General features: G+C 37.4%; 1 protein-coding gene across 1 annotated transcript in view; it reads right to left on the reverse strand.

Moving 5' to 3' along the window:
* Nucleotides 1-397: 397 nt before the first annotated feature.
* The window catches only part of LOC138323425 (uncharacterized), a 70,859-nt gene continuing 44,802 nt past the window's right edge, over nucleotides 398-26,454 (reverse strand). The window contains exons 6-20 of the mRNA XM_069268035.1: nucleotides 23,217-23,453; nucleotides 22,703-22,945; nucleotides 22,149-22,355; nucleotides 20,512-21,003; nucleotides 19,341-19,547; nucleotides 18,843-19,009; nucleotides 18,555-18,672; nucleotides 17,845-18,006; nucleotides 17,311-17,451; nucleotides 7,335-7,621; nucleotides 6,809-6,994; nucleotides 6,350-6,530; nucleotides 5,931-6,131; nucleotides 5,425-5,589; nucleotides 398-4,206 (exon numbers count right to left, since the gene is read on the reverse strand). Of these exons, the coding sequence (XP_069124136.1) occupies nucleotides 4,001-4,206; nucleotides 5,425-5,589; nucleotides 5,931-6,131; nucleotides 6,350-6,530; nucleotides 6,809-6,994; nucleotides 7,335-7,621; nucleotides 17,311-17,451; nucleotides 17,845-18,006; nucleotides 18,555-18,672; nucleotides 18,843-19,009; nucleotides 19,341-19,547; nucleotides 20,512-21,003; nucleotides 22,149-22,355; nucleotides 22,703-22,945; nucleotides 23,217-23,453 (3,200 nt within the window). The 3' untranslated portion in view covers nucleotides 398-4,000. The remainder of the gene's footprint in view (nucleotides 4,207-5,424; nucleotides 5,590-5,930; nucleotides 6,132-6,349; nucleotides 6,531-6,808; nucleotides 6,995-7,334; nucleotides 7,622-17,310; nucleotides 17,452-17,844; nucleotides 18,007-18,554; nucleotides 18,673-18,842; nucleotides 19,010-19,340; nucleotides 19,548-20,511; nucleotides 21,004-22,148; nucleotides 22,356-22,702; nucleotides 22,946-23,216; nucleotides 23,454-26,454) is intronic.

Consider the following 26,454-nt stretch of genomic DNA (forward strand, 5'->3'; position numbering starts at 1 on the left):
TACATGGGTAGCCATGTAATACAGCCCTAGGCGACATGAGTGTATTGCCCTAGACCAGCCAGTATTTCACCCGTAGGTATGAAAGAAAACAGAATATGCTCCTTCTTTGTTGAAGACCAACAGTTGATCGCTCTTTGCTACGCTACACTTATGACAGGGTGATCAATGTATCGCAGCGAAGTGCGATCAAGCGTTAACATAGGGATGTAAGTCAGACAGACCTCAGTCAAATATAGAATAGACTGCCCTAGTCCAAAGAGCTCTGACAATCTAATCTGATATTATAAAATATTACTTTGTGTTAGATCTCATGCCAACAGGTTAGATAGTCCGGACTCTTCAAACTCGGCCAGTCCAGGTAGTAATACATCAGTTTAAAAACACAATAAAAGTCAACTGTCACAAAGATCACATTTATTTTAGGCAAAACAACCTGATGATGAGAGGCTGGCAATAATGTATAAAATGAATAACAGTAACACACAGTTTACATAGATGATCCACTTATCTGTAGAGAAGGCAAACAAGTCTTAACAAAAACAACAGAGGGAGCAGGAGGCGATATCTATACGGCGTCCATGATTGCATAGACTCCAACGTACTACAGTAACGCACCACAGACAAAGCTTGAAGTAACACCAATAGGCAAATATCTGATGTGAAACATGTATTAGTTCATACTTGGAAATGAAGTTTAGATTTAACACAATAGCACAAATTATTTCTTCATAAAGATTGACTAAATTGATTCACTATTTAACATTTTGTAGAATACATTTATAAACCATGATAATGTTTAGCATTGATGTGAGTATATTTCAGATAAAATTTGATGACAAAGCAAAGGCAAAAAGTGCCAAAACAATAGACACCAAAATAGCATAATTGCTAATAGAAATGTAAGCTTGTTTCTAGATGGTTACACTTCAACCTTCAAAATGTTCATCCAATATTGAAGTATCTTATGACCTAAGATATAAACAGATTACAATTATTAACTATCAATGTTCACCGTTATATCCAATACCTGCTTTATTACCTCCCCTGATCATTGATTATCTCCCTTGCATCAGACTTATTCCTACTGGTGTGCTATCCTTTGACTAGCACTGTAAAAAGTGAACTGGAATTCTGTGTATATGACTAGAAATTTTCTTGATTGTTCACCTTTTTCTACACAAGCTACCTCCCGTGTAAATCAGACTGTAAGAGATTGTCAACATATATTCCTGATTACCTCCCCTTTTTAAACATAAACGTTATACCTGCTCTTTCCCTTACTAGCACTGGTAGTTAATATATTGGTATATTATGTTTCAGCAAAACTAGTATATTATGTTTCAGCAAAACTAGTATATTATGTTTCAGCAAAACTAGATAATATCTTGTATCCATAAATGTAGGATAGTCCTCGTCTTTTCTTCTGTTCTTCATATCAAAATATTTAATATGTTTGTATTTTTTAACCCAAACAATATTGGAGAAAAAAGCACATTTTTTTAGAAAACACAGGGACTTTAAATGACAGTCCTCTCAAATTTCCTACTTCATTACCTCCCCTGATCATGATGACCATTCCCTGACAAGCAAATTTTTATGAATATTTAAGCGCCAACACGTTACCATGGTGACAGCGATGTTATAATGATAAAACTAGCAGTCCTATCAGAGACTGTAGCAGGGCCTGATCTATGTGGATGATAACAACAGTCAATCCAGAAGTTTGATAAAGCTGGTCTCACTTTGTGTATCACATTTACACAGTGATCATTGATAACATTATTTTGACTGGTATTCTCAATGTCACAATTCAACATTTATAGCACTTCAAAATGGTTTCAGCTGGGGGCTTTATTTTCTTCATTGACAAAAACAGACATATATATAGCAAATTTCTGGATACATATGATGGAACAGGTTTTTTCTAAACTTGATGGAAATGATGTGTACTTGGTACATAACTACAGTATACATGTATATATATATATATTAGATGGCGGTGGACTATGTCAAAAGAAATAAAAGTACTGGTGGTACATCTTTTAGAGAACTTTGTATAATATTGAATAGTCTAAAGAAGTAACAAATATATATGTATAAAGTAAATAATAAAAAAAACAATTAAAAAAAATTTCAATGGTAAATGGTAAGAAAGACGTTAAATCATGAACATCATGTATGCATATTAACATATACAAGGAATAAAACTTAACAAAAGACAAAAATAAACTGCAAATGCACAAAAAATTGTATATTAAAATTGTTGTGTTAAAAAGCTGATGACAACATAGTTGATGTATATTCTTACAATTAATGGAATGACAAAAATTAAAAATGCTATACAAAACTATTTATAATTACATGTATTGTTGAAGCTTACTCATCAAACAATATCAGTTCTTCCCCGATTCTAGAATAGTCTATTATAATGGGGGAACAATTATATTCTTCCCTTCAAAAGGTCTACTTAATATCGTTTTCAATTAGTTTTTGTTGGTGGAAACCCTCTTCTACAAGGTAATTTTTTAAGGGGACATTTTATTTTATATCGGGGAACGAACGCTATCTAAACTTCAACTTCATCTGGATATTACAACATTAATTAAAATTGAGTATAAACGTGTATATCCTTCAATATAGACTTTTCATTAGAACACAGAAAACACGTACACTTGTATTTCCCCTGTCAATGCAGATTATTACGTTTGGATAATAAAGTTGTTCACATTAATAACGATTAGTTCAGATTTAATTTTGAAAACTGTGCACAAATGTGAGACTAATCAGAAAAGTGTTGTTTGATGGTGTATCCACAATAAAGGGTATAAAAAGGTCTCCATCTAATAGCCTGATGTTGTTATCCCTTTAAATCAGCAGTGATAATTGTATACAAACAACGGTGTATCTTCCACACTCGTACAAACACACGAGACATTTCTAATAGCTCTTCAGAGGTCTGTAGACCCCACGCTCAAACATATTCAATGCTCCAAACGTCTAGAGAACACATAATCAAAGGCTGGAATAGAAAGTCTTCATGGCTCCCAATCAACTTACATAGCAAGATATTCATGTAACTTAAACAGAACTGGCATCCTTTCTCTTTTGTGTATTATCTGTACAATTTTTAATTTCTAATTTTCACTCTTAATGACAATTAAAAAGGAAACATGTTCAATTGGTCACTTACAAGATTGATGTCAAATGAGTGAAAAATGTTTGAAAGAAACAAGGGAATCCTTTAGTGGAATGACAGGGAGTCTCTTCATATGAGAATCAGGGATATAGCCCACTGGAGAACACCAGGGAAATTTTATGTAAGAAATTACGAGCCAATCAAAGTTAATGGACACCAGGAAATCTACAGTTAGTCTTTATAAGGGAATTCCAACATGAGAGAACTCCAGAGAATCCTCAAGTTAGAAAACACATTTGGAATCCACCGAGAACACCAATAAATATTCTCTTATCAAAGAACACTCCGGAATGCCTCAATTCGACACCACAGAATCTCCTATTTATAGAACACCTGGGACATATTGAGAACAGTAAGGAATTCCAAAATTGACTAGAATTAATTAAAACAGTAGGGAATTCCAATGTTGTCTAGAATTAATTTTATCTGTTGTTGTATTAACTTTTGTGAAAGAGGTATAAAACAATTGCGTCTTTCTGATTACACGGTTACAACAATTTGATTTCCCCCCACAAACGGTGCTTTTTCCTCTCTATTTCAAAGATTGTTTGATTTATCATCATAATACTAAATATCCATCCAATATGTGATGGGTCTTTGCCCTGATAAAATAATCATATATGTATAACACAGGTGATCTTGTTCATAGTTACTCATTTAGATTTTCCCAACTCAACAAAAAGAATTATATCATCCAGGAAAATCACACATGCTGAACCCAGACTTTTAGCTGTATTAAATCATATCTAGGCTTTGCTGTTATTATTGTATAGAAAAATAGTGTTGACTCCACGAGACAACTGTTCACCCAAGGTTAGACGAGAACAGCACAGAGTCGGGACTCTTCAAGTCAGCAAATTTGCAGTGCACATGCCTGTCACGTCCATTCATGATGACTAGTGTGGATTCAGAGGGCGTGGCAAGGAACTCGCTGAACACATTCCCGTGGACTATAGAGCGTGTTTTGTCGGACCATGGCCAGACTCGGACAGTTCTAGGATCCTCAGCATCTGTAACAAAGGTCAGACAATGGTCAAATTAACATCATTAATAGATTTTTACCCTGAATTGTTTGTCTATTAACAGCCAGGTTCATTTAAGAAAGTGCCAAGACAACCTTTCGAAAAAGACCAGGGAACTGTGGACAGTACCTGGTAACTGCCCCATGTGGGATTCAAACTCACGACCCAGAGGTGGAATGCGAGTGGTTATATGTCAGAACACCCTAAACACTTGGCCACCACAGCTGTCAATACATTCTACAAAATGTTGAAGAGAAGCTACCGATAACGATCTAGACAATCTCTACATTCTTTATGTGCTTTTAACAGTCTCGAGGTATCAAGGGAAACTCACTTTTCTTTTTCTTTCATGAAATAATTTAATAATTATATCATAACATGTCTAAAACTGTATCCTTATCACAAGAGGTCCAAGGGTCTTAACGGTCATCTGACTACCTTGGCAATAGTCATATTGGAAATAAATCAGATATGGTGTCATGGTAGCCATCTTCCGTTTGGAATCAACCAGGTATGTAACAACACTTTGTCAAGATCATATCAGGGTCATTTCAGGCAAGTTTCAGCCAAATCACACCGGAAGAACTTAAAAGGATGTTCAAAATGTGTTCTCAAGATGGCGGCTGTGGCGGTCATCTTGGTTTTGGAAAGACCTGATATGTATCAACACTTAGTCAGTACCATGTCAGGATCATTTCATGCAAGTTTCAGCTAAATTATACTGGTAGAACTTGAGAAGAAGTGTTAACTGTGTTTTAAGATGGTAGCGGCTGTGGTTGCCACCTTGAATTTCAGATTGACCCAAAAAATATCAACACTTGATTGGGACCATGTCAGGATCATTTCAGGCAAGTTTCAGCTAAATTATACTGGTAGAACTTAAGAAGAAGTGTTAACTATGTTTTAAGATGGTAGCGGCTGTGGTTGCCACCTTGACCCAAAAAATATCAACACTTGATTGGGACCATGTCAGGATCATTTCAGGCAAGTTTCAGCTAAATTATACTGGTAGAACTTGAGAAGAAGTTCAAAATGTGAAAAGTTTACGCAAGGCGGACGGCGGATAACAGACGACACATGATGACTATAGGTTATCGTGATCCTACAGGTCGGATGACCTAAAACATTAATTGTCACTTGTCCATTTCATTATTTTCATTAGCTATAACTTTCTTTTTTAACCTGAAAAATGCAACAATATACTACCTTTGATTGTGGTGACTTTTCCGTTAATCAAATTGACGTGGAATACTTGGGCATGTTCCTGTGAGGTCAGATAGAGGTCATATCCTGTACTGGCCTGAGAGGGAAAGAAAGTGACGTCACTGACAGAGGACGCCACGCTCACCTCAATACCCTTCTTAATCTGACCTGTAAGAAAGACCACATACAATATGTACTAATCTTTCCTGTTCTTACATCTTCCATACTCCTATTCAATACACCAGTAAGTGGATAAAACATCATCTCAAATTAATTGTTCCAAAGGTTTTTAAGCTACAGTAAGAAGTACTGTGGTTTAAACAGTGAAGATAGAGAGGACAATTTAATTTGATAAATAAAAAAAAAATTAAAAAAAAAATTAATTTGATTTTCAAGGAATTTATGCTATTGATAAAAGAAAAGTCCTTTCAGTTGAATATATCAACAGTGTTCTCAGGCATATTACAAGACTACAGCATTCCTAGTTACATCACCACAGTGCTACATACCATCTTCCTGTATGGTGGCCACTCTGACCTTGCCAGTGACCTCATCCACGGTCACGATGGTGCGGGAGTCGGGGGACACATACGGAGTACCAAACATGGTGATATTTGCGAGAGGAATGTCAGTAATATAGTCCATCAGAATCTGAAGAGTTCGGGAATCATCCATCATCTTCTTAATACACTTTACCACAACATGGCCACCTATAAGTAAAATATCAATAATGATGTCATGCTGTCTTAGGAATATCCACAAAAATATGATTATTTAAAAACTCTTCTTTTTTCATGTGAAAAGGCAACTTTTCTCTTCAAATGAGAACAACATATTCTCACAAGTATAATTTTAAAATGAACACCACATTACCAAATGATATAAGTAATCTATTTGAGATGCATGCCAGTGGGTCTAAATTGCTTACCAATGGGGATGAAAGCAACTTTCTGTGGTACACAATCAAAGTTACTGAGGTCGACGGCCTTGGTGTAGCGCATGGTGTCAAGGTCAAGCTTAAACAATCCACGCTGTTCATTGTGGATAACATAGCCATAGTGGAAGGCGTGGCCAAGGTCGTTCTGGGGTGGTAGGAACATGTCTTGTACCTATAAACAACACATTTTTATAGTAATGGGGTGTTTGGAACATGTCTTGTAACTATAGCAAAAACAGCATGTATACAATAAGTCTGTTTTTTTAAAGAGTGACTCACAATATGCTGGTTTAATTCAAGATTTTAGTCTGTTGTGAAGTCCTACAAATTTCTATACTCTAAGATGTCTTAAATTCAAGAAAACAAAACAAATAGCTTTATCGGAATTAAGAAAAATAATTCCATAAAATAATTACAATTTCAGTTTGTCTATTATACTTAAAGTCTTACCAGGTCAAACCGATATCCGATTGGCTGTGTGTGTACCATGTGATGTCTGCTGTCCTTGCTAGCGTCGCGGATCACCACAATTGTCTTGGAGCCTGTGTTTCTGTCGGAATTCCAACATAGAACCCAAACCTCATCTAAATGTTCAACATAGTGCAGCTTCACCGGGTACTTGTCTGTCTGTATAAACTACAACAGAAAACATTCCATTTTTACTAACAAAATCTAATCCTTAACAAATATCAAAATCACTGTAATGAGAAATCAAAGGAAGTGGATGCAATGCAAGATTTTTAAAAAGAAATATGGTTTTACTTTTTTCTTTTCTGATCTAGTGACTTTGACCTTTGACCTTAGGACTGAAAATCATTCCAAAACAAGTTTGCTTGCTTTGTCTTAAACACTAATTGGAGAAAAACAAGAATTCATAGCATCCGAGAAAGCAACAACTTTCTTTCTTTGATTGGCTGCAGTAAGAAATAGTAAAAGATGTAAACAATAAGTGACCTAGAAATGTAAGGGTTCTTACCTGTACAGGGCTCATTGTTTTCTGTGAGTCGATGACGACGACCCTGTGTTGGTCTGGCTGACTGACATAGACATACTTGTTCATTACATTGATAGCCTGACCCCAGGAGCAGGGCTTGTTTTCCCCACACAGGGACGGGGCCTTGTCCAGCTCCTCAGGGATGTACTGCAGGTTACCAAAGTTAGCCTTCACGCTTCGCTGGGTCAGACAGCCTATGGGGTCGTACACATTATAGCCAGCCTTGTGGAAGGTATACACCGACTGGCGGAGAGGCAGGTTATTGTAACCTGTAGATATAAAACAAAATACAGTCAAACCTATCTATAAACACCACCCAGGGGACAGTCAAAACTATCTATAAACACCACCCAGGGGACAGTCAAACCTATCTATAAACACCATCCAAGGGACAGTCAGAACTATCTGTAAACACCACTCAGGGGACAGTCAAACCTACACATAAAAATACCACCCAGGGGACAGCCAAACCTATCTATAAACACCACCCACGGGACAGTCAAACCTACACATAAAAATACCACCCAGGGGACAGCCAAACCTATCTATAAACACCACCCATGGGACAGTCAAACCTATCTATAAACACCACCCAGGGGACAGTCAAACCTATCTATAAATACCACCCAGGGGACGGTCAAACCTATCTATAAACACCATCCAAGGGACAGTCAAAACTATCTATAAACACCACCCAGGGGACAGTCAAAACTATCTATAAATACCACTCAGGGGACGGTCAAACCTATCTATAAACACCACCCAGGGGACAGTCAAAACTATCTATAAACACCACCCAGGGGACAGTCAAACCTGTCTATAAACACCACCCAGGGGACAGTCAAACCTATCTATCAAGACTACCCAGGGGACATTCAAACCTAACTATAAACACCACCCAAGGGGAAAGTCAAACCTATCTATAAACACCACCCAGGGGACAGTCAAACTTATATATAAACACCACCCAGGGGACAGTCAAACTTATATACAAGAGATCCCAGAGGGATCTTGGCGCCCACCAAAGAATGATCTATGTCTGACAATGGAAAGAGGGATCTTTTCCCTGCTTTTCAAACTTTTTCAAACACACGACATATAAAATTTGAGACAGATCGCTATAGTACTTTCTAAGAAATAGTGGTAACAAACTTCAACAATGAAATCTAAGATGGCAGCCGGTTGGCTATCTTGTTTACCGATCAGTCCCGAAAGGCATTATGCATCAGTCCTAAAAGGTACTATGCACAACTATGGTACAAGGGGAACCTACACATAAAATTTGAGAGAGATCCCTTCAGTACTTTCTGAGAAATAGCGGTAACAAACTTAAACAATCAAAATCCAAGATGGCCGTCGGTCGGCCATCTTATTTACCGATCGGTCACAAATAACAATATGCACAACTAGGGTCCTTGGGGAACCTTCATATGAAATTTGTGATCGATACCTTTAGTACTTTTTCAGAAATAGCGGTAACAATCTTTAACTATCAAAATCCAAGATGGCCGCCTGTTGGCCATCTTGTTGAACGATCGGTCCCAAAATGCAATATGCACAACTAGGGCCCTAGGAGAACCTATATACAAAATTTTGAGAAAGACCCCTTCAGTACTTTTTGAGTAATAGCTGTAACAAACTAACTATCAAAATCCAAGATGGCCACCTGTCGGCCACCTTGTTCACCGATCGGTCCTAAAATGCAATATGCACAACTAGGGTCCTAGGGGAACCTGTATATGAAATTTGAGAAAGATCCCTTCAGCACTTTTTGAGGAATTGCGGTAACAAACTTTAACTATCAAAATCCAAGATGGCCGCCTGTCGGCCATCTTGTTGCCCGATCGGTCCAAAAATGCAATATGCACAACTAGGACCCTAGAAGAACTTATATATGAAGTTTGAGAAAGATCCCTTCAGTACTTTTTGAGTAATAGCGGTAACAAACTTTAACTATCAAAATCCAAGATGGCTGCCTGTCGGCCATCTTGTTGACCGATCAGTCCCAAAATGCAATATGCACAACTAGGGCTCTAGGGGAATCTATATATGAAATTTGAGAAAGATCCCTTCAAAACTTTTTGAGAAATAGCAGTAACAAACTTTAACTATCAAAATCCAAGATGGCTGCCTGTCGGCCATCTTGTTGACCGATCGGTCCCAAAATGCAATATGCACAACTAGGGCCCTAGGGGAACCTACATATGAAGTTTGAGAAAGATCCCTTCAGTACTTTTTGAGAAATAGCGGTAACAAACTTTAACTATCAAAATCCAAGATGGCCGCCTGTCGGCCATCTTGTTGACCGATCGGTCCCAAAATGCAATATGCACAACTAGAGTCCTAGGGGAACCTGTATATGAAATTTGAGAAACATCCTTTCAGCACTTTTTGAGAAATAGCGGTAACAAACTTTAACTATCAAAATCCAAGATGGCCGCCTGTCGGCCATCTTGTTAAACGATCGGTCCCAAAATGCAATATGCACAACTAGGGCCCTTGGGGAACCTACATATGAAATTTGAGAAAGATCCCTTCAGTACTTTCTGAGAAATAGTGGTAACAAGTATTGTTAACGGACGGACGGACGGACGGACGGACGGACGGACGGACGGACGGAAGGACGGACGGACGACGGACCACGGACGAAAGGCGATTTGAATAGCCCACCATCTAATGATGGTGGGCTAATAAAGACCACCCAGGGGACAGTCAAACCTACACATTAAAATATCACACAAGGGACAGTCAAACCTATCTATAAACACCACGCAGGGGACGGTCAAACCTATCTATAAAGACCACAAAGGGGAAAGTCAAACCTATCTATAAACACCACCCAGGGGACAGTCAAACCTATCTATAAACACCACCCAGGGGACAGTCAAACCTATCTATAAACACCACCCAGGGGACAGTCAAACCTAACTATAAACACCACCCAAGGGGACAGTCAAACCTATCTATAAAGACCACTCAGGGGACAGTCAAACTTATCTATAAACACCACCCAGGGGACAGTCAAACCTAACTATAAACACCACCCAGGGAACAGTCAGACCCATCTATAAACACCACCCAGGGGACAGTCAAACTTATATATAAAGACCACCCAGGGGATAGTCAGACCCATCTATAAACGCCACCCAGGGGACATCAAACCTCTATAAACACCATCCAAGGGGACAGTCAAACTATCTATAAAGACCACGGGGCAGTCCACCACCAGGGAAGTCAACCCATCTATAAACACCACCCAGGGGACAGTCAAACCTATCTATAAACACCACCCAGGGGACATTCAAACCTAACTATAAACACCATCCAGGGACAGTCACCATCTATAAAACCACCAGGGGACAGTCAAACTTATATATAAAGACCACCCAGGGGAAGTCAGACCCATCTATAAACACCACCCGGGGACAGTCAACCATCTATAAACACCACCCAGGGACATTCAACCTAACTATAAACACATCCAGGGGACAGTCAAACCTATCTATAAAGACTCAGGGGACAGTCAAACTTATATATAAAGACCACCCAGGGATAGTCAGACCCATCTATAAACACCATCCAGGGGACAGTCAGACCCATCTATAAAGACCACTCAGGGGACAGTCAAACATTATAAAGACCACCCAGGGAAGTCAAACCCATCTATAAACACCACCCAGGGGACAGTCAAACCTGGTGACACTATAAAGACCACAGGGGACAGTCAATCCATCAACCACCCAGTACTGGTCTATAAAGACCACTCAGGGGACAGTCAAACCTATCTATAAACAACACCCAGGGAACAGTTAGACCCATCTATAAACACCACCCAGGGGACAGTTAGACCCATCTATAAACACCATCCAGGGAACAGTTAGACCCATCTATAAACACCATCCAGGGAACAGTTAGACCCATCTATAAACACCACCCAGGGGACAGTCAGACCCATCTATTAACACCACCCAGGGGACAGTCAGACCCATCTATAAACACCACCCAGGGGACAGTCAGACCCATCTATAAACAACACCCAGGGGACAGTCAGACCCATCTATAAACACCACCCAGGGGACAGTCAGACCATCTATAAACACCACCCAGGGGACAGTCAAACCTATCTATAAACGACCACCCAGGGAACAGTCAAACCTATCTATAAACATCACCCAGGGGACAGTCAAACCTATCTATAAACACCACCCAGGACATATGGTCTTAATAGCCACGTGGTCTTGATGACATGTTGAAATTGGCTATTTGGGACTCCAGGGAAGGGGTCTTATTAAGCAGGTGGTTGCTATAAATAGGGTACCAAATATTGCCAGCATTAGATCATTGAGGTAAGAATTAATAAATTCCCTAATAATGATAAAGATTGGTAGAAAAATTTTGGTAAAAAGATGACCAAATACCAGAGTTGAGGTATAATTAATATCCCCCAATAATATATCCCCAATAATGATAGATGATTTTTTCAAATGACCAAATACCAGAGTTGAGGTACAATTAATATCCCCAATAATGATAGAGTGGTTAGATTACCAAATACCAGAGTTGAGGTATAATTAATATCCCCAATAATGATAGAGTGGTTAGATGACCAAATACCAGAGTTGAGGTACAATTAATATCCCCAATAATGATAGAGTGGTTAGATGACCAAATACCAGAGTTGAGGTACAATTAATATCCCCAATAATGATAGAGTGGTTAGATGACCAAATACCAGAGTTGAGGTACAATTAATATCCCCAATAATGATAGAGTGGTTAGATGACCAAATACCAGAGTTGAGGTATAATTAATATCCCCAATAATGATAGAGTGGTTAGATGACCAAATACCAGAGTTGAGGTATAATTAATATCCCCAATAATGATAGAGTGGTTAGATGACCAAATACCAGAGTTGAGGTATAATTAATATCCCCAATAATGATAGAGTGGTTAGATGACCAAATACCAGAGTTGAGGTACAATTAATATCCCCAATAATGATAGAGTGGTTAGATGACCAAATACCAGAGTTGAGGTACAATTAATATCCCCAATAATGATAGAGTGGTTAGATGACCAAATACCAGAGTTGAGGTACAATTAATATCCCCAATAATGATAGAGTGGTTAGATGACCAAATACCAGAGTTGAGGTACAATTAATATCCCCAATAATGATAGAGTGGTTAGATGACCAAATACCAGAGTTGAGGTACAATTAATATCCCCCAATAATATAAGAGTTGTTAGATTACCAAATACCAGAATTAATTTTCAACATTTTCATAGCAAGTCTTATTTGTATTTGTTCAGCATCCTTTTAATATCAAGAGTCAACTAAGCATGTGCCAGGTTTAGAAGGTGCAGCAAAACCGGAGAACCACAGAAAAATCACCAACCTATAGTTAGTATCTGACAACTGTCCCTGACAGGACTTGAACTCAAAACCTACAGGTGTAGGGCTAGAAGTAGTATCTTGGAACACCTTAACTACTCAACCACTGCAGTCCCACATAGCATGGCTACACAACTAGTAATAGATTCTTATTTAAGTTTAAAGGGGAAAGGTCAGAATGCTACTAAAATGTGAACGCATTAGAATGTTAAAGTGGAAACCCTGACACCCTGGCAATATATTTCATTGACAGTAATTAGTTCCTGATTTAGACTACAGAGTGACACGGCCTGCCTTCAGCCTAACGATCACACAACCAGCCGGCTTTACTGATCAATGAAACAAATCAGGCTTTATAACACAAGTCGAACTAGTTGTATCGTGAGTTTTTAGTATAATTATCAATTCTAGGAAATCAAAGCAAGAAATAGAATCCTAAGACGATGTAAACCATGAAATGCTTTTCTTTGATTAGAAAGAGAAAGAAAACCCGGATATCAACTATTTATCTTATTCAAGTTGCCATCACCGAGATGGTTTATACAAATTCTGTGTTATATCAGCAGTATAAAATCCTAATTCCAGAAAGGAGGATGAGTCGAGCAGAGAAATCTTTAATTTCCTGTACTTTATCACTAAACAAGCCAGGATAAAAGGCTATGTGTTCAGCTGTCTGTTCATCTGTCTGTCCGTCTTAACACGCTAAAGAAACGGGGCGGAAACATTGACCAAAAATTACCAAGTCAGCCTACAATGTCAGCTGTAAATGACTTCCACGTAAGATATTATTAACGGTGGATTTGGTCCGATTACATTCTACTCTAGACCAGTATATGGACTATACTACATTTGTATATCTATTATTACTTTGATCACTTAAAACTTCCGTTCTTGAATATCTTTTGACAATTTGATCAATTTCTCCATACCAAATTCCTCCAATATGAATTTAGATATCAATTAACTATGCTATAGAGAAATGAAGTAACATACGTTAGATATAAAACAGAATGATTTCATATGGGAGCTTTTTAAGATTAAATACCGATCAGACCAAAATGACAACCCCATTTATCTGCTTTTACTTAAATTGATAAAAAAAAATAGAAAATACAATAATCTTTCCCATTTATTTTACAGTGATATAGTGAAATCAATTTCTCCTATCCATTTCCTATGGCTTGTCTATTCACCAACTAAGGAAGAAATATAAATCTATATGTAATGTTAAGCAGCCTATGCATTTGTCGATTCACATTGGTTTCTCTAAATACTGAGACAAGACCCCGGAATTGACATGATGCCTAGAACTAGTTATACAAGATCCCAAAATCCACATCTTGCCTAGAACTAGTTATAACCAGCAAACTTCATCAGCTGTCAAACTGATGCTTCCGGATAAAGACAGGAATATTTAGGCAGAAAAAAGTAGCGTGAAGCAGTGACAGTGGTGAAACATCTCTGTGACGGTATTGATCACGCGAAATCATCATATACAGCACAACCTTAGGATGAGAAGAAGTCTAGCTAAAATACAACCATATAACACCATCTTGTGATGTTTATTATGACTAGCTTGGTGTGAAGATTGCGGACTCTGTTCTTTATCAAACTGTCCACTTCTTGAAACAAAGATCAAAACAAAATTCTGAAATTTTCTCTGCTAACCGTAATTCAAAGCTTGGTATTTTGAAATATCATACAATTATAAATTTTACATGTAGTTTTAAAGAGATTTCAAACCTTACCAGTTTCCAACTTAAATTTGTTTTTCTAAGGATACATTTAAGGCTAAATTGTAAGATTCTTTCCAAATTTGAGGCCCATAAAAATGTTGCTGTAGCTATCTCGGAGTAGATATATACATGTATTCTGACTATCTCGGAGTAGATATATACATGTACATGTATTCTGACAATTTTTTAACAAAAGATTACTATACTGACTACCAGTTTCTATTCATGAAAATAAGATATAATATATATGTATAGCAACAACATCTTTTTGTTCCAAAGAGAATCATATGCCCAAAATTAGCAAAATAAATTTTTTAATACCTCCTCATTGGAAATGCTGCAAACATTTTACGACTACCCTTTGGGTAGAATAAAGCCAGAGATGCTATTCCACTTCCTTATGGTTTATTTTGCACAGCTGAGTCGAACAGATTACACTTGAATCAACTGTAACTGCTAGAACTGGTGTCGCCAGAATGGCTGGTTAATATCCCAAGAGCAAACCACATGAGTTAGTGGGCATAATAGTACTAATGTTTTCTTGGCAATAACACAAAACCTGTTTAAATTGGCTTAGTTACCATAACAACCAATATTATTGAAAAGTCTGTCGGGCACATCTGCATATTGTATTGTTTATTCCAATCTGTTTTAAAGTTGTCAACTTTGCATTACTGGACATAGAAAGATCAACACCTATAAAAAACTTTTTAGAAATGATTTCAGTTGTCTCTTCCATGGCAAGCTCGTGTGACTTGATTGATATAAATGACAAACACGTAAATTAGATTGAAAGTGGCCGTTTTATTAAAACGACGGATACATATCACTATGTATAAACAATCTGTTTCATTTTACGTGTGAAATTACGTAATACAAAACTTAACTCTTCAAAGTTTTGTGCAAAACTATTAAACAAGTCAAAGATGGGAGTACTGCTATTGAAATACGACTTGTAAACAAACAACTTAATTAACTTGACACTTAATATATACATTTACTAACCGTAAATAACTTCAAAGCAATGTAACTGTAACATTCATAAAATACATTAAACAAGTTTAATTTGCATATATTGTGGGAATAGTTTTTAATTAAGACTTACTTATGGAGTCACTTATTTATCTAGTGATGGACTTAATGAAGCTGGTTAATTATTTATGAACATTATTCATATCTGTAGAGGAAACAGTGGCCAAGACGCTAAGATCTCCCGACATAAATACAGAAGGTCCTCCACCTGTGGATCATAAGTTTGGATCCCATGTAGGGCACTTGCCAACTACTGACCACCAGTTAGTGGTTTTTCTCTGGGTACTCTGGCTTTACTCAACCATCCAAATCTGCTATGTTCTTAAATGACCCTGGCTGTTAATAGGACAGTAAAATTGATTCCTTTTTTGTGTATCTAATTACTGTCTGTGTATCTGTGGGTGGTCCAGCTTATTTGCTGACTAATATAGCAATTGTTACACAAAGAGAGATGAACAAAGCCACTCTCCAGTGATTGATTAATCACAACAATGGAGACATGGAAGTGTTTCTCATTAATTACAATTAATCTATACACACACATATATACGTACATAAATTTTAATTACCTGAAATCCACTTTATTCTCATATTCGGATATATCAGATCAGAAAGAAGGTCTTTATATAGGTAAGTGGCAAATACATGAGGTCAAAATATATCAACACTTGCCATTTGGAATCTAACCAAGATATTTCTATCAAGCAGGTGGTCTTTATTCAGAGGTGGTCTCTAAGGCAGGTTTTATCATAGATATTCCGTAACTGTAATACATAATATGGGAAGTTCCTAATGAGATGGACTATGGGGAGGGAAAGTTTTGCTTTTTATAGGAAATACAGTAGTGACAATTAAATGTCAGTTTGACCAATTTACTATATACAACAGGTCGCAAGGGAACTATAAACCATGGCGATGAGTGTTATCACTCTCAGACAGTGTTGTATCACCATAGTAGACTTCAGGGTACACCTTGTAACATTAAAGCTGTACTTGTAGCTAATGGCACTTACATAGTGTACTCAAATGTACTATTGTCAACAAAACCTGAGGGTCTTAATACGGTAAACAGTGTCTCAACAACAAATCCAATACATCTCCAGACATATAATGGGAGTAGTCAATTAATTCTGGAACCTAATAAGAGGCCTTTTATAAGTTCTTAAACGGCTCTAGGTTCTAATTCTTTTTTAGCTTCTTGGTAATTGAAAACAACCAATAACAGATTTCAGGAAATCATAAACCTCACATACCTTGAAAGCCATTTGTACAAACGTGGTAGCCATTCACCTTAGTGTGCTACATTCCAATATTAGTTTCTGGACACCCTTAAGATTGCGAAATGTATTCAATAATTTAGATTTGAGTATAATTTACTCTTCTGAACCTAAATGGAAATACAAGTCCTGCACTATGCTGCAATACCAAGGTTTTTAGTCAATAAAAAAATATTCAGCTGATTCCACATGACTTTATATCGACAAAAGACTGACAGAGCTTTTGGAACGACAAACTTCACAACTTAAACTTCCATATTTAGGTCTACTCCTAAGTATGTCAAATCAATGCAAACGGAAAACCTGAATATTGTTTGTATACTCAAACTGTCTTGACATAGTAACCTGTAGATTAAATTTAACATAATCCTTGGTTACTTTAGCCAGATAAGTTTTCATTAAATGGTACATTTTTCTAGGAAATGGTCAGCTTAGGAAAGACACAAGGTGATTATTTAATTAGAGATATGAAGAAAGAACTTCTACGGATACAATAAAGTGAAACTTTTTACTTACTGAGCATGGTCTCATTGGGTTTGTGGATGAAGATGGTGGCAATATCGGTAGATGTTCCGGCAGTGTTTTCTGCGACACACTTGTAGGCGCCGGTATCTCTCTGGTAGTCAGTATGGTAGATTGTCAGTGTTCCATTCTTATCTAAAATCCAATAACACACAGTAGTAAGTCTTACCATAGTAACTATGACATAAAGAAAACTTACCCAAATCACCCATTGGCTTCTTCTTAGGATACTCCTTCACTTACAATTAGGATTTTGAGAAAACTTATTTTATTGGAAATTAAAACCTTTATTATTTTATTGGAAACAGAGTGAATTCCAATAACATATCAGCCATTTTTAAATGAGCCGGTTTTTCTCCATATTCTTAGTGCATTATTTCATCTAGCAATTATTTTTAGTACATTCAGTGAACAGAGCTTATTGCTTGGTTTAATGCACCAAGCACAAACAAGGATGTTGTTGCCTCAATGAAGAACTGGGGATATATTCATTTATGGTTAAACAGTACATGATGAAACTATACTCACGAGATCTGATGTAGTGGTTGGGGATTTTCGGTAAGGGTTTCTCGTTAACTTCCCACCGGATCCTAGGTGGGGGGATACCTTCAGCATGGCAGTGGATCGATACGTCGGTGTTATCTACCTGTAGGAGCAGGTTAGGAGGGGATACTTTTACTCTGGGGATCACTGAAATCAAAATAGTCAACTTAATTAACATAAATATCAGGTATTAAATAAATGCTCAATTATATTAATCATCATAGTAATCAAAAAAGACAAATGAAAAGATAGTGATTTTAACTGTAAACAGGTCTATCAGGTAAGCAAATTCTTCCATATATTCTTAATGTAAAATGTTTACTGAATATGCTCATGAAATTTTTGGTTCTTTATGTGAAATAATAATTTGATAAATTTGTACATTACAAAACTTTACAGGTTTGGCTGAACCATATTTGTTCACATGTTCCTAATATTAGTTTTAATAGCATGAAGAGATTTAAGTAATTTAAAAAAAAAACCAGAATGGCTTCTTTGTTTGATGAAGTACTTTTTACAATGCTGAATCTGAAAAGTAATTTCTATATAACGTCAGGTCCTATAGTAAACTATGCCAGACTTCAATTCTACACACAATGACGATGCCTTTAGTCCAACAGACATATTGAAGAACAAACTTGTTTTAAAACATTCATGAAGGTGAAGTGTCTGAGGGTCTACCAGCTGTAACTTACTCTGAACATGAAGCTGGTGGACCTGTTTGACTCCAGGTCGATCACGGTCGTAACATGTGTAGTTTCCTGTGTGGTGAACACCAACATTGTCAAAGTACAGAGTTCCGTCACTGAAAACCTGCAACAAGTATCAACAGTTAAAATGATTAAAAGGGAATTTAAGTCAGAAATATACATTGAGACCACACATGCCATCAAAGAATACGCATCAGGTATTGACCATGCATGCTAGCTCTTTACAAATATCTCAAATATTATATTTATCTATGAATAGTAATATATACTTACAGCAATGTCAGGGAAGCTGACCATGGCCACATCAATTGTATGTCTCTCCCAGACGACCTCTGACCCCTCGGTTGGGCGGATACCACACTGGATCTCCAGACCGTTACCCATGGTAGCCAGGATCGGGATGAGTTCTACTTTCTGTTTCAGTATCTCTTTAGGAACATCTACAACATTAATATTGGATTTTGTTATAATTAATACAGTGTACATGGTTAAAGCATCTTGGAGCAAATCTATCAATGAAGCATGCATCTGATGAGTGTCTTATAATTGTAATTCTGTTGAAACTTATCTGTAAAGGAAATTTGCCTTGCAACTCAGGTAATCCAACGCAGGATTCAAAATAAGTTTTCTGTTGTTAAATTCTCTCCAAAATTCATTGAGATAGGTATATCGAGTTGAAAACGTTGAAAATAAAAATATCTTAAGGTAATGCATACAACCTAAAGAACAGATTAGTACCTTCACATCTGACCTGAAAAGGTGAATTCTTACCGAAGGCCTTGACAAACTTATTCTTGTCCATAATGCCATCACTGTTTCCAGGATTATCAAACTTCATGATGTCCACCAGTGTACATTTGTCTGAAAGTTTCCCAAACTTGTTGATGACCTGAGTTTCCCAGAGTTCCTGTGTGTCGACAGATCCATCCATGTCCCGATCGTAATAGCTGTACATCAGCGTGGCGATGTAGTCCTTGTCTACAAAGATCGTGACAGATTTTATGATTTTAAATTTCAATCTCAACTTGGATCATTTAGAGTCAAACTGCAGTGTGGTAACACATCAAACTACATGTACATCTAAATTGTACTATAGTAAATGTGTTGAATCTCAATATACATTTTTAATTTTTGGATTTGTAGAGGAGTTCAATGATTAAATCAGACAGTATGGAAAAGTTGTAATGTTATAATGTACATCAGAAGCACAAATTCTGGCTACTACTAGATATTATGGCCTACAGATGTTTTAGCATTTACTTTGTACTTCCTGAAGCACAAATTCTGGCTACTACTAGATATTATGGCCTACAGATGTTTTTAGCATTTACTTTGTACTTCCTGAAGCACAAATTCTGGCTACTACTAGATATTATGGCCTACAGATGTTTTTAGCATTTACTTTGTACTTCCTGAAGCACAAATTCTGGCTACTACTAGATATTATGGCCTACAGATGTTTTTAGCATTTACTTTGTACTTCCTGAAGCACAAATTCTGGCTACTACTAGATATTATGGCCTACAGATGTTTTTAGCATTTACTTTGTACTTCCTGAAGCACAAATTCTGGCTACTACTAGATATTATGGCCTACAGATGTTTTTAGCATTTACTTTGTACTTCCTGAAGCACAAATTCTGGCTACTACTAGATATTATGGCCTACAGATGTTTTTAGCATTTACTTTGTACTTCCTGAAGCACAAATTCTGGCTACTACTAGATATTATGGCCTACAGATGTTTTTAGCATTTACTTTGTACTTCCTGAAGCACAAATTCTGGCTACTACTAGATATTATGGCCTACAGATGTTTTTAGCATTTACTTTGTATTTCCTGCAGCACAAATTCTGGCTACTACTAGATATTATGGCCTACAGATGTATTTAGCATTTACTTTGTACTTCCTGAAGCACAAACTCCTTCGTTTAGATACTTACTTGGCAGCTGGGTTTTGTCGCAGTCCTTACGTCCAAACCTCACACAGTGGTACCTAAGGAGGTCGGCCTTGAACTTGACGTAATCCTCTTCTGTACAAATCGAGTCTCCAGCCTCCATGATGGGCTTCACTCCCATGATCTTCTTCTCCAGCTCTGTCATATCATTGTAGTCTTCTTCTTCCTCATCCTCCTCCTCCTCCTCATCATCATCATCATCTTCATCATCATCATCCTCTTCATCCTCCTCTGATGAAGCTTTCTCCACAGGTACTGGTTCCTCTTCTGCTGCTGGAGCTTCTGGTCCTGCCTTCTTTACATCACTTGTGATGACAGGTTCAGACCTCTGGGCTCCACCCTCGATTACAGAGGTCTCCTGAGGGATAACTTCGTTTTCTAACTCCTCTGGTTTCTGTGCAGTGTCCACTGAACCACCAATCTGTATGTTGACAGGCTCATCCTCTTTCAGAGGTTCTGGAGATTTGGGTTCTTCAACTGAGGAGGAAAACATTACAATTTAAATGGAGATCTGATAAGGATACTAGTTTTTAATGTCATCATTTTCTGATTTCTGTTATTTTTTGGATATGTTCTTTTGTATTATCACTTCTACAGAGAAGTTACCATTTTTACGGCTATCAAGTAAAAATGAATCATTGAAATGTAAATGTACTTTTCCTCTGCTGACAATTGTCAAAATTAGCATGCACAACTGGAAACAAAGAACACATAAGGATTGTCCAGATAGAAATCTGCAAAAGAATGGACAGATCATAAATGGAAAGCAGTTTGAATGGCTCGCCAAGGGGATGGACATATACAAATGGTTCTAAACAGCTAAATGGTACTCCTGCATTAATGGTTTATCTATGTTTTCTGTACATGTTCTTACCTGGACATCCGATGATGGAGAAGTTCTTACCTGGACATCAGATGATGGAGAAGTTCTTACCTGGACATCAGATGATGTAGAAGTTCTTACCTGGACATCAGATGATGTAGAAGTTCTTACCTGGACATCGTATGATGTAGAAGTTCTTACCTGGACATCAGATGATGTAGAAGTTCTTACCTGGACATCGATGATCTAGAAGTTCTTACCTGGACATCGTATGATGTAGAAGTTCTTACCTGGACATCAGATGATGTAGAAGTTCTTACCTGGACATCGTATGATGTAGAAGTTCTTACCCTGACATCAGATGATGTAGAAGTTCTTACCTGGACATCGATGATCTAGAAGTTCTTACTTAGACATCAGATGATATAGAAGTTCTTACCTTGACATCAGATGATGTAGAAGTTCTTACCTGGACATCGGATGATGTAGAAGTTCTTACCTGGCCATCGTATGATGTAGAAGTTCTTACCTTGACATCAGATGATGTAGAAGTTCTTACCTGGACATCGGATGATGTAGAAGTTCTTACCTGGACATCAGATGATGTAGAAGTTCTTACCTGGACATCGGATGATGTAAAAGTTCTTACCTGGACATCGGATGATGTAGAAGTTCTTACCTGGACATCGGATGATGTAGAAGTTCTTACCTGGACATCGGATGATGTAGAAGTTCTTACCTGGACATCAGATGATGTAGAAGTTCTTACCTGGACATCGGATGATGTAGAAGTTCTTACCTGGACATCGGATGATGTAGAAGTTGAGTTTTTTGTCGGGCAGACATGACTCCTGGTTGTACAGACTACAGCCTCCGGTCTGGTAGTCAAACTTAAAGCCGACACACTCACTACAGGCATCCCTACACTGGTCAATCGTGTCCGTGCTGGACGACACCATACTACACGGGTCATTGTTAGCCATCTTGACTTCCTCATACTTACATTCTACAACAAAACGAAGTAATAATATCAATAACCATCAGTTCTCAATAGACACATTGATCCTACTAGTTTGAGACACCATTTTCAATGGATACTGGGTTTTAATGTAAAGTTCAGATCTGATGTAACACAGTTATTCCCCCTTCAAGAATAAACACAAAATGCCTTGTACCTTTTTTTCCCAATCAGTTATTCTGTCTGGACATAACCATTTTCCTTTTATCTTCACAATCAATCTCTTGTTAAACATAATCTATTTCTATAAGCATTATTTTTGTTGTTTTTTTCTCCTTAATCTTGAAATATATACCGTTTACCTTCCATTTTATTTCTTTGTTGTTAAATCTCACCTTCTGGGTTGGTACAGCGCCGTACGTAATAGTTCTCCTTCCTCTTATCGAGCATACTGATACAGGAGTTATCGAAGTACAGGTCACAGCTGCCGGACTGATCCATCTTATACTTAAAGGCCTCACAGCTACTGAGGACACAAGCGTCATGACATTCCACAAGGTTCTCCGTGCTGGTCGACGAGGTACTACACATGAATGGGGCACTACCAGGAATGATCTCAATGTACTCACACTTAGAACCTGTGGCGGGAAAATGGGAACATCCGAGAGAAATGTCGTAAGAATTCCTTGAAGCAATGTTTATACCATGCCTATTATTTTTTTCTCCTCTTATCTTGTATTTGTACCATTCATCATCTTAAAAAGTACTTTTTTCACCTCTTACTTTTTTCTCTCAAGAAATTTAAGAAAAACTACTTTAGTTATGCAGATTTAGACTGTTAAAATTTGCAAACCAGTAATAGATGTATTTACCTGTAAGTATACTGCAAGATCCTTGCCATGTACTTACCGGTGTGGTCACATTTCTGTACGTAGTGAGCGACACCCTTCTCATCCAACATGGAGGTACAGGCTTTGTTGTTGTGGATCTCACAGTCTCCACTCTCAGGGACGTAGGTGAAGGCGTGACAGCCAGAACACAGTTCCTTACACTGGTCCAGGGTTTGGCCTGTCTTAGTCCGAATGTTACATGTGGCGAACACCTGCTCGGCCGAGACACGAACCTCCTCAAACTCACATCGGGGGTCTGTAAACATAATATTGTAACATCATCAAACACCTGCTCAGCCGAGACACGAACCTCCTCAAACTCACATCGGGGGTCTGTAAACATAATATTTGTAACATCCTCAAACTCACATCGGGGGTCTGTAAACATAATATTGTAACATCATCAAACACCAACTCAGCATCAAACACCAACTCAGCCGAGACACGAACCTCCTCAAACTCACATCGGGGGTCTGTAAACATAATATTGTAACATCATCAAACACCAACTCAGCCGAGACATTAATCTCAAACTCACATCGGGGGTCTGTAAACATAATTTTGTAACATCATCAAACATCTGCTTGGCCGAGACACGAACCTCAAACTCACATCGGGGGTCTGTAAACATAATATTGTAACATCATCAAACACCACTTCGGCTGTGACACATTATACATTTGTAAACTGAGTTTGAAGTCAACATGTGTTATATTGAACTAGAGGACCAAACTATTGCATGAGGCTGGAGGCTAAAGGCAAAAATTCAGTCCTATGCAATAGTTGGGTCCTATGTTTACATAGTTACCTTTATTTCGTTTAAATATCAATAAACACAGAAGTTTTTCAGATGTTGTTGCCTCTTTGTAGCAAGGTTGGCCTTGATATCAATCTGAGGCCTACACAACGTGTCCTGTGGATTCATTTCATATTGTGTTATGTGAAGAAAGCATGATAGAGCTAGTAAAGATTTGAGATTCTATTTATAGCAACTATGACCTATTTTTATCCTACTGACCTTAACTGGGGTAGACACTTTAGATAAAGCATGAGTAATGGTGTCTTATAAATTGTGATTGATTGGTGAAACATTAGAATAAATCTTTGCCAGAATGAATCTGTAAATGTTTTTATTGATACTAATTATGGTTAAAATAAAATAACTATAATGTTGGGGTGCTAGCATCATTTGAAATAGAGCTGAGAAAAAACAAACCCTCTAATGAGTGAAAAGCTGTAGTAGTAAGTGTGACCTCATTATTGACCTTATGTCCTTGATACATCACCTAATTCTAGTTGACACATGTGAAAGTGCCAACAGTAGAAAGATTATCTTTGTTTATACTTATCTGTCCATGTCTTTCTGGTCATATTATAGAAAAAAATAGTGAACATGTGAGCTTTGTCTTTTTGTAATTCTTTCCTTCTTTATGTTTGAACATACAGGCTTCTCCCAGCCTATACAAGGGTCAAACAGATCACTATTGACATTATAAAACCTCTTACTGCCTTCAGTAGAAAACCTTCACTAAGTATTTATACTCATGATGACTCCTCTCAAGGTTCTCTATACAGAGCTCTCCTACTTCTCCAAGACATTTCCACTGCAGCTGATCTAGATTAATTACATGCAGATTGAGTCTGTAATCTATTAGATGGAGAAACTTATCAGGGTTCCCATTCAAAAGAAAATCCATTCTGCAATTAAATTTTTAAAAAAGAAATTACATGAGGATGATCAGGGTTCGTCTATATCTGAGAAATCTTCATTCAGTCTTCCTGTTTAGCTTTATCAGTTTGAGCTTGTACCTTCCCAGTCTTTCATTGATGACGACTTTGATCAACATTTGAAATGATATTGTTCTACCTAAAGAATCACAATGGACTCTTCCTATCTTTGATGTTGACTAATCGACTATGTCCAGAATGGGAGCCTGGGTTAATACACAGTCCCAGACTATGCAGCAGCTTTTAGATAAATCACCAGTGAGAGAATGAAAAGGTTAAATATGACACGTCCATAACAGCAGGAATAATTGATTGTCTCCCTTGGGAGTCAACCTGGGAGCTCACCACAATGTAGGTCTACCAGACTCATGGCCAATCAACTGTAGATGGGCCATCGATAAAATTACGATCATGATGGATGAAACAACAGCACCTAAAATTTCTCACCGCATGCATCATCTACATTTATTTCTTTTCTCTGTGATGTGTCCTATCAGGACTTTTCAGTAATCTGTCAGATCATTGCCTTCTCCATGGCATAGTCTACCAGGCAGAAATACCTTTTAGACTCCAACTGTTAGCCAACGTCAGTATATTGATAAAACCAAATTCAGCATATTGATTATAACATATCGGTTTAGCATTATGCAATCTGAATAAACAGCCAACTGTAAAGCCTGCCAGCCATATTGGACATACAGGGATATCTTTTGGTTTGGGTTCTATTTTGATTAACAGTCTACAAAGAGCTAAGGTCATTTAAGACTTGATTTTACTTGGCTTTATGATATTTAAGGTCTTGGTTTATCTTTGCACATCTACCCAACAACCTGAGTATTTTAAGAACTCCTTCTTTATGTAAAATGTATACTGCTTCTTGTTGATCTATATCTTGGTGCAAAAATAGGTCTAACTGGGAGGAAATCAATAAATAGTTTTGTTTAGAAATCCTTTGTACATTTGTCGGCTAATTGTATCACAATGACTTTCCAGACTTCTGTCATCAGCAATGTACAAGAACTTTTGCAATATTCATGAATAAAATCTTCCTCTGAAACAAATCCTCAAGTATTGCCAATATTTCCTGTGTTAGATCAGTTTTCCAGAAGCAGCAAGCTACATCTACATATGCATTTTGCAAAATAAATGATTCATGACAATTTCCAAAAGTGGACATGAATAAGCACCAAAACAATAAAAAAATCCTTATAAAGCAAATATATGCTTACAAATAACAAATCAATACCCAGTGGAAAGAGCAGAATTCAGTATGTTAAAATTATGTTCTAAAACAAGGGCCCTATGGGTCTGCATCACCTACCACCTGGTTATCATGGTGCATAATATTGGCCCAAGAAAGTCAATTTGAGTAATTTTCAACGAAGGTCAAGGTCATTCATCTGAACAAACTTGGTAGTCCCAGCATGCCATGGCCCAATATCAGATCTCTAGCCCTCTTAGTTATAGACCAAATGTTCTTTGAAAAATGTACCAATTTGACCCCTGTGATTTTGAATGAAGGTAAAGGT

This window comes from Argopecten irradians, chromosome 5 (genome assembly GCF_041381155.1).
Source record: "Argopecten irradians isolate NY chromosome 5, Ai_NY, whole genome shotgun sequence".
Classification (NCBI taxonomy): Eukaryota; Metazoa; Mollusca; class Bivalvia; order Pectinida; family Pectinidae; genus Argopecten; species Argopecten irradians.